General features: G+C 32.9%; 1 protein-coding gene across 1 annotated transcript; it reads right to left on the bottom strand.

Annotated features, from left to right (window-relative positions):
* Positions 1-8,802: 8,802 nt before the first annotated feature.
* LOC132060947 (CASP-like protein PIMP1) lies at positions 8,803-10,745 on the bottom strand. Its single transcript, XM_059453837.1, has 3 exons — positions 10,396-10,745; positions 10,065-10,197; positions 8,803-9,307 (listed from the first exon to the last, which is right to left on the bottom strand). Exons 1-3 carry the CDS (start codon positions 10,563-10,565, stop codon positions 9,110-9,112), a joined length of 501 nt encoding a protein of 166 aa, XP_059309820.1. The 5' UTR covers positions 10,566-10,745; the 3' UTR covers positions 8,803-9,109.
* Positions 10,746-13,636: the final 2,891 nt, after the last annotated feature.

The raw sequence follows: 13,636 nt of genomic DNA on the forward strand, positions 1-13,636 counted from the left end.
CCTTCACATTTCAAACGGAGAATCCGTCGAAAATATTCCCGACAAGCAAATGTCCAAAGAAATTTCATCGAAAATTCATGTTTTTTGAAGTGAGGGAACTAAGTAGCGTTTGGTAGTGAAAATCAAATATTTTTCACTTTATTTGGTATTTTGGAGTTGGATTTGAAGATGGAGTTGTGTTTGGTTATAGTTTTGCAAAGAATAGTTGATTGTTGAATGTATTGAAGTGAAAAAAGTGAAAAAAAGTTTTTGGGTGTTTTCCAAATACAACTTCAAGTTGTATTTGGAATTTCCATGACCAAACAGTGAAAATGTTTTCCGGAAAAAGTGAAAAATTTTCATGACCATGTTTGAGAACATCTCCTACAAATTTCATTAAAAAAAAAAAAAAAAATCATGGGAGATTTCGTCGGGAATTTGTATTTATTTAGTTGTGGCTGAGAATAAATTTTACCTGTAAGCATAAAAGTCCGTAGACTTGACTTTGATATCAACATAATCAGTACTAATAGTATAAGTGTTGGTGGCAATCACAATGAGTGAAATCAACAAGCAAATCAACGTAAGAATCCTCACGATGAGGCCGACGAATGGCGGAATAGCGGTGGATGGTGGTGGTGCCATTTCACTTTCCGATGAACTATAAAATTATTCTTGAAATAAAAATATTACAAGAAGTAATTATTGAACTTTATTGATAACAAAAGGTTTTCTTGTAGTGATATACTTTGATATGCGTTGCATACTTGTGTTATATAGAAAAACATAATGCATAGAAAACGTTGACTTTTGTCTTAATAGTCAGAAGTCAATGTACAACTCAAGTCCATTGGGTTTTTGATACTCAGTTGATATTCCGGCTTCCACATGCAAGATAGTTTACTTTGAATTTTTTTGGGGGTCATATATTCCTTTTGCTTGCTTTAGATTTACCCTAAATGATGCGTAAGTTTAAAAAGTATCCGTGCTTTGTGGAAAATAGTAGCAGGTAACTCTGTAAACAACTTGCTAAAAAAAAAAAAAAAAAAAAAAATAACTAAAAAGCCCCCGCGGGCACCTGGCCGGGGGGGGGGGGGGATTGGACTTGATAACTTGTTTGTAAACTAACTTTATCAGTTCCAGGGGCGGACCCAACGTGTTGGGTGGGGGACACGTGCCCCCCATAACTTCGAATATATATATATATATATCTTAAAAAACTATGATATATTTTAAAAGGACCCCTCAAATATAATTGCAAAAGTAGTTAAGTTGGTAGGAGTGCACCTGAGTACTCATTGGTCACCACCCGAGATCAAATCTAGGCTCCAACACAATTTTTTTCCACCTATATCTTGTATTTTCGATCGTTACTTCTATTATTAAACCGATCCGACACATCGTATTATCTCTCGCCGACATTAAAAATTTTGTTGCCGTATATGTTAAGATAATGCGCCTCATGATCTTAAAATTAAAGGTAAAATCTCGATTCCTCATGCAAAAATTTATTACAAGAACCAGATGTATTATACTATTATATAAACAAAAAAACCAAAATAATTGTACTTGTACTTGAGACATTCCATTAATTGAGTTTCCATATGACAGTCAATTTTGTCCTTGATGTCTTTGGGAATTTGGAAGTTAGCTGGGTGCCCCCATATATATATACTCCGTTGTTTTTCACATAGGAGACACTATTAAAAAACATGCAAGGTTATTTTATAAGCGAAAAAGCCGATTTTAAGGAATTACCAACCAAAAAACCGATCGAATCAGTCGGATAATTGGTGAGGAAAAAAAGTACATATAATCATCTCAATTTATCAGTTATACATTGGTAAACTAATGCCATTTGGTATAAAACAGGAGAATGAATAGTGTCGATGAGAAATGATGAGCTCACACAAACTCTCACTGATATTATTAGATTATAAGATTTGATGTTTGCTGTAGACTATATATATATATATATATAATCATAATAATTTCCCAATTTTTTAAAAACTTTTTAATTAATTACTTTTATGTCCTAATCTTAACCTCAATTTATCACTTTTAAAGTATAAATTATACTCCGTACTAAACCAATATTACTATATATAATAAGGGCCAATCTAGCTTTTTTGTAGTGCTTAGTTACATTACAACTAAGGGTTGCTAACTAAAGGTTTCTTCTTCCAAATTTACCCCTATATATGTTTTTATTGTTTCCTCTACTATGGGGTGTTTTAGAAATATTAAGGTACTTTCAAGCCTTTTTTTATTATAGAAAATCGCTTTGACTAACTTGTTTGAAGTTTGTGACATGTACTATAACTTCTTCATATGCTTTATTTTTACTCCTACTTTATTTTTTTATTACTTAAGGTGCCACACCAATTTTGGGAAATTTAGAAAATTTTAAGGTTCTCTTAAAACGCTTAAGAAATTGTGAATTGTGATGATGTCAATTAAAAAAAAAACACGTCACTATGCATAATTTTAATGAGAGAATACACCATATTTGCAGTTAACTTAACTAAAACATGTATTGAGCACAAAAATTGAAATTTCTCTAATTAACAGTTCTTTAACTGTTCAGTGTGAAACTCTGAAAATTTAATAGATAAAATTGGTATTTATTTGGATTAGATATTGTTACCTAAAATATTTATTTTTATCTAATCATTTGTTAAAAATATTGAAATTTGAATCTTTTCATCGGCATGATTTGTTTGTTTGTACGTTGATCACCCATATCGTTCATGCTTAAGAAATGAACTTTCTTTTTTGAATATTATTTGGTGTAGGTGATCATGTGCTTCACGTGGTATTTATTAGGATTAGGACTGAGAAAAATGACTGCTTATTTCAGACAGCCCAACCCGGATCATCGCTTTTATCGCCAACAGAGAGAGCCGCTCGATAAAGGAAGTAGGCTTTGGGAAAAAATCATTCCTTTGCCGAGCGCTATCGACGAGGCGAGTGTTCTCGAAGAGAAAATCATGATGATGATGAAAAAAGCGTGAGGAGAATTCGAAACTCGAAATGTTAGAAGGTGCAAAATCAATAGGTGCAGGAGCTGCTACAATTGCTTCAGCGGGAGCTGCTCGGCTTTTAGTTCTTGAGCATGTTAGGGGATTAGGCGGCAGTTGAAAGAGCTGCTCAAAAGTTTGATGAAGAAACGAAAAAATCCTAAGGAGGTCTATATGTCTCAACCTCCTGGTTTTCTTGATATACCTTATTCAGGATATGTCTGTCGACTTGACAAAGCTCTTTATTGTCACACCCCAACTTTTGATAGGGCATGATGGGCACCCGACCTTACTTAGGGCCGAGCGAACCCACTGGTTCTCGTTATACTCATAACCTTACTGGACTCTTACATCATGAAATGAGTGCATAATGAAAGCTTTTTCAAAAACATGCTTTTCGTCTTTCTCAAATCAAGTAAAATCTGTAATCATATGAAATTTGTAACATAATACATAATGATATATCGGCTTACAGAGCTGCTTACAAGATCGACATGTTATATTCGTGACTCGTCGCAAAGTCTCTAACATAAATCAAGATACCATAACATAGATACTCGACTCGGCAACACTCAGGAAGGAAATGGAGCTCGCCAATCAGCCGGAACATCTTCTACTAATATCCTCTACTCATCCGTATACACCGCGTGGCATGAAACGCGCGCGTCCACGAAGGGCGTCGGTGCGAATAATGTCTTGTGTATGTAACGCATCAATAACAACATAATATAGATATGGAAGGTAACATGGAATAAGAGAGATAACCTGTACATCTGGATGCCTCATAAGGCGGATGTCATGCGTGCTCAGCTTTTTAATTTTTTTTTTCTTACATACACATATATAATATCATCAACATAACGTACCCGGCCTTTTCAGGACTCGGTGTGTAACGTACTCGGCCCTTTCGGGACTCGGTGTGTAACGTACTCGGCCCTTTCGGGACTCGGTGTGTAACGTACCCGGCCCTTTCGGGACTCGGTGTGTAATACCAAGCGATCGGTGGTTCCACAATAGGTGTCGTGCCGGCCGACTATTGCGCGGCTCGGTGTGAGAAAATACATACATATATATAAAGCATGCATGAGAGCCCAATCAAAGCCACAACTATATCGGAGTGACGTAAGGTCGGTAGCCTCCGATTATATTATGGATCAATCATTATCGTTTATCCCACTTTGAAGGAACAATTATTATAAGGTGAGATCAACAACAATGAATAATATCGAGAAAGTCATGAAATAAGCTCAATAATCTCATAATCGCATTAAAATCATAAGCTTTGGAATTTCTAGAATTAAAATCATCACCATCATAATCATCATAGAAACATTCTCATCTTTAACATCGTCATTCATATTGTAAAAACATGTCCGTTGTTGTTGTCATAAAAGCTTATAGAATCATAAATCTTTGACTCAAAAATAGGGACATTTTGGAAAATATTTATGGATTATCAACAAAGAAGTCACGCCTTTGAACCATAAACTCTATGAATCATGAATTTCCAGCTTTTGGGAATAAGAATATTCTTGGAAAACATTTATGGATTCACATAAAGGGATCATGGGACATTTGGAAAACACCTATTGGATTCATAAGAAAGGAATCATGCCTTTAGAAGAAAGGGACTAGCCTTAACATACCTTTGGAGCTTACTCTCCGACTTTCCAACTTGCTTCCTGTCGCGCGATTTATTTAGGATCGTTCGTCATCTCATAATCTACATAGGCAACCATTCGTATCATCATTAGGCTCATTGTCACACTCTTATCTTAAGTCTCTAAATAAATTCCTTTTAAGGTCTCGAAATTCTTGGACAAAGCATCTCCCCTATTTATATGCCTAGCCCGAATCTTAATACCAACAATCAACAACCAATAACAACAACAGAAACAACAACAACCTCATTACTACCAAAATATTCCATCAAATACTCCACATGATATTTTCTCCAACTCCTCCACAAATGAATTCGCTACATAATTATTCCATAAATTTATTTCCGTAAATAAGCCTTAAATGATACCAAAAGAAAAAGATTCATACCTTACTTCCGCTAATACCGCGATATCTCCAATACTTGTCTTACTCCCAAGCCACAAATTCACCGCAACACAATATTATAATCGTAACTATACGCCTTGGAACCCGAATCCGAGATTTTTACTTAACTTGCGTTGAAATTTAATGGAGGAAGGTTGGAGAACTCTCTAGAATTGTTGGGAAATATTTTTGGGCTGGTTTCTTGGCTGAAAATGAGGGGTTAAACCCCTTTATATAGTTGCTCCAAAGTCGGCACTTTGTAGCGATCAGAAAAGCATTCGTTCACCGCTTCTTAGTAGCAAGATCGTTTATCCGCGAAATTATTTCGAGACCTAAAACTTTTATACACCGATCTCTTTATTTGCATACTTGGATATGTCCAAAACTCCATACGATCGTATAACTTATTCAACATGCCAAACTTAGCAAAACTTATTTTATTTTTTTCCGATTCGTTTAACCTCCAACCTTCGCGGCACTTACTTATCACTTGTTGAACATAACATAAACACTTATAACTTCAAACATAATCCTGTCCTTTGAGCTTATATGACTAACCTATGATGCAACTTAACGCACGAAAATACGGGATGTAACATTTATGGACTGAAGCAAGCTCCCAGAGCTTTTTCTACTTGTTTCAGCACTATATTGTGCTCTAAAGGGATTCCGTGGCAGTGCCTATGATACCTCTTTCATTCGTCACACATCCGGGGATAGTATCTACCTTCTTTTATATGTCAGGTGCAGGATTCGTGCAAAAGGTTATTGAAGGGGCGGCGAATCTTTGGAAAAGCTAAAGCAAATTAGAAATGATTTTTTTTTTCAAAATTGTACTTGTGTTTTTAGCAAAAAAAAAATCATATGATTTTTATTTTTTAAATTTGATACTTAATTATATTTCTATGCATAACGAACAACGAAATTTGTAGGTTATACCACATTCATCTAAAAAAAATGCAAGGCGTATTACGCGGTCAGTCAATTCAATTTTTGGTATGAATTCATAAATATATTTTTTAATATATACTCTATTTACACTTGAAAATTACATAAAAAGAAATTATAATATGAACTTGATGGAGTAGCTTAAATGTTTGATAACATCTTTGAAAAATATGTAGTTAATGAAACAATTTATAGTTTTCCAGCAGTGGTAATGTCAAACATCTTGTGACAAAAGGGAGTAAACTTTCTATGTTTTTTGAGTATCATTTTTTTATGCGGGTAAAAAATCTGTTAGGCGGTGTTTGTTAGCATAGGGAAACATGATTAAATGAATCATGAGGCATTGAATCTTCATTTGTGTTTGAGAAAATAATTAAAATGTATATTTTATAAAATAATGTACCATTTAAACTAACAAAAGTTAAAAAATGTCATTTTCTCATCACGTAAATTTTTAGAAAGTAAAAGGAAAGTCTAATTATATTAAGAAAAGTAATTAATTTTCTTCATCTTTTCAATATACTTTGTATAATTGAATTAACATCTACAAACATTTGCAAAGTATGAAATTTTATGTTTATTTATTTGAAAGTTATCTTTGTTTATATGTAACCTCATTAAAATCTCAACAAAAGAATAAATATAGCATATCTATTTGATGTCTCTAGAACCAAACTATTTTTCTTTGTTTTGGAAGAAAATGTTATAGTTCATATTGGATGTTGTTAAAAAATTAAGAGACTTTATGTCATGTATTTGTTTGAACGTAAAAAAAAAAAGGTCTAAAGTAAGGGAAAAAAAGAATTTTTGTTCAATTTTCAAATATTTTTATGCAGTTTAAATATATGAGAAGCCTTTAATTTTTAAGAGTTTGCAGAAAGTATCGAACTAATCTTTAAATAAGTTAATGTGACAAAGAGCGGGAAAGAATTAAAAAAACGTACAAATTTAACTTTTAATCTTGGTTTTGGGCCCGTGCTAAAGTTTGCAGAACATATCGAACTAATCTTTCAGTAACTTAATGCCACAAAAAAAGGACAAAAAATAAAAAATAATTACAAATTTAACTTTCAATCTTAATTTTGGGCCCGGGCTAAAGCCACTAGTGGTTTAGTATAAAACACTACATGTTAAGTAATTTTCTTTTTCTTTCTTTCATTGTCATCTTTTCAATATTAGTTTTTCCCTAATAGCAAAGTAATCAAAACACATATCTCTGCAGTGTACATATGACCAGATAATCATTCAGAACCTCTGAACAAATCATCAAACTAAGCTTAAGTTTTATTGAAAGTTTACAACATAAATTTCAAAGAACTCCGAAAGACATGGAAGAGATCATTTTTAATTTTTTGATAGCTGATTAGTTGGTTGGCTACCTGAACTTTCACCTTATTGGTGAGGGTTCGATTCCCGACTTGTAATTCCCTCTCCTATTTCCCCATCCCCTACCCCCAATTTTGAAAAAATAAAAAAAACTTTTCACATATAAACCTGCAACTTCTAATTAGAGGGGAAAAATAAATCCTTTTTCCTCCCTCCAAAAGTAAGTGAATCCGAGCTAAAACTTTTTGGAAGCTTTGATCCCTCGGGGTAAACAATTTTCCTTAAGTGTGTCAAAAACCCACTATTGCATGACACGGTCTGGGTCTTTGTTTTACTGATATACCACTATACAAGAGATATTGTTGAATTATTCCTTCAAGGTCGATATGCATGCAAGATGGTTGGAATATTATCGTTATAATAAATTCAGATAAAATCAAATATAAATTTTGGCTTTAGACCAATAATTTCACTGAGCCATAGAAAATTAAACCTAACTTTTGCTCTGCATAATCCACAAGTCTAAGTCTTTGTTTACTTATATGCAAGAGATGTCGTGCCTTCATGGTCGATACATGTGCGGGCAAGATGATTAGAACATCATCGTTATAAGAAAATTCAGATAAAAGCATATACGAATTTTTATTCTAGACCACCAATTTCAGCGAGTAGCCGTTGAAAACTTAAACTTTTGTTTTGCATGACTTGTCTGAGTCTTTGTTTTACTTACATAGATGAGATTTCGTGCTTGCTCGTCCTCCTTATTTATAACTATCAAAATATGGATATGAAAAGGACAAATGGGATATTCTCAATAACATTCAATTTCGAATACTACCTGGTCTTATCGACCTCAGAATTAAAATCCAAAAGATAAATCTTCTGGTACATATTATTTGCTAATAAAAGTAAAAAGAAAAACCTATGGTACGTAAGAAATTTTATATACCAAATCAGAAAGGAGCAATTCTTCTTTTACTTGGGATTATAACAAGTTAGCTCAAGGGGTTATAGAGAGCGATAGATCTGTTAATTAGCGAGTGATTTTAGTTTCAAAGAATTGTCTGACTTACCACTAAAATAGTACCCAAAAGTCTACACATCCTCATCTCTTTCTTTCTCCCATAATCGTATAAAGATTGTGAAATAGTTTTACGTCACATGCCCATTTGCATTTCCGGATCCGAAAATTCGAGTAATAAGTAATGAACAACGCAAGGTGAAGAAGACGTGGGACACAACAGCATCATCTAAGTTACATGCACCGATAATGCCAGTAGTGAATTTCAACATGTAATAACATATTATCTAATTATCAATTTATGTTTATCAAGAGATGTACCTATATTATATCTTATAAATTACCCAATCGTGTAAACATTTGCACCGTCAATATATGTATATATACATATTATTTACACTATATATTATATTTTTCTCTCCTCGACTATTAACGGGGTTTGGAGGCCTTATGGATACTAAATAATAGAAATGTCTGCAATTCACAGATGACTAATTTTATTGACTTTGGAAAATACAATTTCTAAAGGGAAACACAAGAAAATACCCAAATTGACGAGTACAATTCTCAAAACAAATTTAGAAATAATACAAAACCACCCTAAAACTCACACAACTTCACAGCCTTACTTAATCAAGTACATACATTTTAAATACAAATTGCAACTCAACAGTACTACATGACTGACCAAACGTACGTGTCAAAAAGAAAAACATAATCTCTCAAAACATTGGATCAAACTAATTAGAGATTTTTTTTTTTTTTTAATTCAAGCTTTTTTTGGAAGAGCAAAAGATGAGAAAATTGATGACGCAGCAGAAAAACAGAATCCTATAAGGCAAAGGCTGGCAGCAGCATTTGCAGTGTTGATAAATTTACTGCCTTCATCATTGGCTACAAGCCTCCTCAAATCTTGTGTCATCCCAAAACTTGCAGCTGCTCCAGTAGCAAGGAAGTAGGAAATAAACTGCACAAAACCATTTAAAAAAAAAATCATTTAGCCGAACATATGCACAGAAGGTGTAAAATATATTTACACGTTCATAAGTACTAGTAATTTGTAACTTCATAAAATTGGTAATACTCTAACATAGTACTATCACAGGTTAAGCTAAACTAATTTTGTTACGAATCTTTAAGTTGTTGGCAGAGACATACACAGGATAGAAGATTTGTACGTAGGTTCATTCGAATTCACTAGTTTTAGCTGAGACCCTGCCCTATACTACATGTGTTAAAGAAAGGAGAAGACATTTTAACATTTTTAGCCAACCGGCTAGAAATTCACCCGCTAGATGTAATAGATTGTAGCAATCGTTGATGTATACTCAGTACATAACAAGTGTATATCAACATATACATTGATTATGCTGACTAAAATTTGTTAAAAAATAAAGATTAGAATTTTTGTTTTTGTTGTTGGTTCTATTTGACTGTTGTGCAGTGTAAAAACCCATTAAAGACTCATTAAATAAATACATACTATGATATATTTCAAACCCAGTAAATTAAACTGGCCGCTATAGAATTTAGAATTCTAATCATAAAATCCAAATCTTGAATTCTCCATAGACTATCCATATCTATAGAGACTCAAATCTTTAAGTTACTTTCTTTATGTAACTAATTTGTTCCCTTGTTTTCTCTCTTCTTTTTGATGTTCTCAATATATTTTTCTAGTTTTACCATCTAGGAACAAAAAGGGATATAGAAGGAAAATTTACCTTGTCACCATAGAAGTCAAATAGACAGAGACCCTCACCACCAAGGCGATTTCCAGTGTTCACAAAGAAAATTGTGAAGGCAGTTTGAAGAAGAGTATATGCTATTCCAATGACCACAGTTGAAATCAAGTATCTGTATGTTATCATTAAAATTAGTCATGTCATTTTATTAATTGTACCACTATATATCACTCAAAAAATAAATTAAATGAATTAGAGTAAACTCATTACTAAAAAATTAGTGCGGATTCCATCATATTGACGAGAAATCTCTGAAGAAATTTCATCGAAAATTAGTTTTTTTTTTTTTTTTTTTTTTTTTTTTTTTTACCTGTAAGCATAAAAGTCCGTAGACTTGATTTTGATATCAACAAAATCAGTACTAGTAGTTTGAGTGTTGGTGGCAATCACAATGAGTGAACTCAACAAGCAAATCAACGTAAGAATCCTCACGATGAGGCCAACGAACGGTGGGATAGTGGTGGATGGTGGTGGTGCCATTTCACTTTCCGATGAACTATAAAATTCTTCTCAAAATAAAAATAGTACAAGAAGGAATTATTAATCTTTAGTGATAACAAAAGGTTTTCTTGTAGTGATATACTTTTTGATATGCGTTGCATACTGGTATTATATAGAAAAGAATAATGCATAGAAAAGGTTGACTTTGTCTTAGTCAGAAGTCGATGTACAACTCAAGTCCATTGGGTATTTGATACTCAGTTCATATTCCGGCTTCCACATGCAAGGGAGTTTACTTTGAATTTTTTTGGGGGTCATATATTCCTTTTGCTTGCTTTAGATTTACCCTAAATGATGCGTAAGTTAAAAAAGTATCCGTGCTTTGTTGGAAATAGTAGCAGGTGACTCTGTAAAATTAAACGACATGCAAGTAAGTTGCCTCGGACATCGCGGTATTAAAAACAATGGGACTTGCAAAAAAAAAAAAAAAAAAAAAAAAAAAAAAAAAAAAAGAAAGAAAACACAAAATCCCGCGGGGTTAGGGGTGGGGGTTGGGGGGACTAATTTTATTAGTTCCACATGCAAAAATTTATTACAAGAACTAGATGAATTAAGATATATAAACAAAAAAAAAACAAAATAATTCTTATGTTCATTAATTTATAATGTTCATAGCCTTTGGTAGAAAATGTTTTACCTCAAAATTGAGACAATTTATGCCTTCGAATAAATTAGTCGGACCCAAAGCGGATATCAAACATTGGATGAAAAACACACAAACAAAAAACAAAAGAGGAAGTATTTCCAGACATATTGAGGTCAATATAATAGGCATAGTTGCACTTAACATTTGTTGATCATTATTTTGTCATAAGGATATTAATTCTTCTTAAGTTAGGCAGTCACACCGAGGTTACGAGCTAATTAACACCCACATGCATGTACTCATGGAGTTCGTTAATTGATTTCATTATAGATAATCAACTATCAATTCACGAATATTGATCCAATAATAAAAATAACGATATAATAACGCATTCATCGGGAAATTTTCTATATAATGGCTTAACAAGTACCTTCACATTTAGGAGGATTTTATAGTAAATACATTCACAATTATCAAGGAATGGAAATTTCCTAGTTATGCACTTGGTACTTTTTGTCATTTTCTATGATATTCGTTGAATCAACAATTGCGATTCTGTCGATTACTCAATTAGGAATTGACATGGAAAATAAGAAGTTGACTTGAGGAATTAATGAACATCACTCAATTTGGACCGACTTGCCAACATGTCATATATATATTTTTTTTTTAAACATTCTATCTTAAATCTCTAGGATGAGGTTGAGCTGTGAATAGTAGAAGAGGAGGAAGTATATATTTAAAAATGAATGATATTTTGTGGACTGGAAGTGTCTGGAACCCTACACTTAAATAATGCATATATATAGGTTCATCTTAATTATCCTGAAAAACTTAGCTCGTAAAGGTGCGTTTGGTACGACGGTTAGTTTTCAGTATTTTTTCGAAATATGACTTACTTATTGGGATGGAAGTATATATGACTTATTAATTGGAATGGAAGTATATTTTCCCGCTTTTGGTAATGCTTTTCCTGAAAAATATTTTGAGACAATCAAACGCTAAAAGATTAGTCGATCTTATAGTAATTTTCCTCATATCGTGGGGATCTAGTAGCTCAATTGGTTGGCTACCTGAACTTTCACCTTATTGGTGAGGGTTCGAATCCCCACGTTGTGTAATCCCCTCCCCCATTTTCCCTTCTCCTACCCGATGTAATAAAAATAAAAAAATCAAAATTTTCCTCGTATCAAACACTCCATAAATAATCTAATTTATTTATGGGAGAACTAATGTGAAAAAAATATAAGAAAAAATACATTTGTATGCCCCAATTCTTAGTGCACCCCCATCTTGCAATTACTATACCTTGATGAATCTAGCAAGTTGTATTTATTTTTCCTAGAAATAAAGGCGGACTTCTTCTAAGTTTAGCTGGTATTTCATTGACTTTTGATGAGTTAGGCTGACCACGAATACCAAGTATTCTTTGCTAAGTAAAAATGGAGTATCAAATTAATTAATGAGTTATGTGAATAAAAGATGAGGACCTTAAAGCCAATCACCTTCCTATGTTTACTATTCAAATACTATAGGACAAACAAGACTTACTTGAAGATTCAAACTCACCACCAAGGAAAGTGGCATAAGATTGATGAAATCCTCCGACCTCCGTCCTTCAACTAAAATTTTAAATTCGAGCCTTATTAGTAAAAAAAAAAAATCGTAATGAGCATCTTTTTCCAAAAAAAGAAAACTTGATACATCGTAAATAGTCTGTGAATTTTGAATCGGCGGATAAAGAAAAAAAAGTCAAACTCAATTAGTTTGGTCTCCTTTCATTTACAACGATCGTATAATCATATTTTTCAATTATGTTTTCTTTGGATATTTGTTCTTCATTTTAATTTTATTTTGATATACCAATCCATATTAATTGTTTAAATAAATGTATAAAAACATACGTTTATTTATATAATTTTCACCGTTAAATAAACATATAAAACACGTCTAAGTGATGAAAGCTCAACAATGGAGTTCAACAATAATGGAAATGGAGAAGAGAGAAGGAAACGAAGAAGACTTCATTCACAAGCTAAAATGAAAAAATGATTCTGTTACAAAAGCTACAGCGAAGAGAGGGAACTGCCTCTATTTATCCTATCACTAACCGACTCTAACTAATCATCTAGTAACTAACTACATTTAGCTTACTAATTACAATTAGTTAACTTAACAGCCTTTTGCATAATTAGCCATTTTCTCAACACTCGCCCTCAAGCTGAGGGATGAAACACATTCTTTATTCCTAGCTTGCTCAGCAGATGACCATGATGTGGTTTACACATACCCCTGAGTGAGTAGGTCTGCTGGTTGTTCATTTTGTTCTAATGTGATGTGTTTGTATCTTTCCTTCTTGAATTTTCTCTCTAACAAAATGACAGTCAATGTCAAAGTGTTTAGTTCTCCCCTGAAAGATAGGATGAGCTCCAATTTGTATATCACGCATATCACAAAGATAAAG

The sequence above is a fragment of the Lycium ferocissimum genome, chromosome 6 (assembly GCF_029784015.1).
Source record: "Lycium ferocissimum isolate CSIRO_LF1 chromosome 6, AGI_CSIRO_Lferr_CH_V1, whole genome shotgun sequence".
In the NCBI taxonomy this organism is placed as follows: domain Eukaryota; kingdom Viridiplantae; phylum Streptophyta; class Magnoliopsida; order Solanales; family Solanaceae; genus Lycium; species Lycium ferocissimum.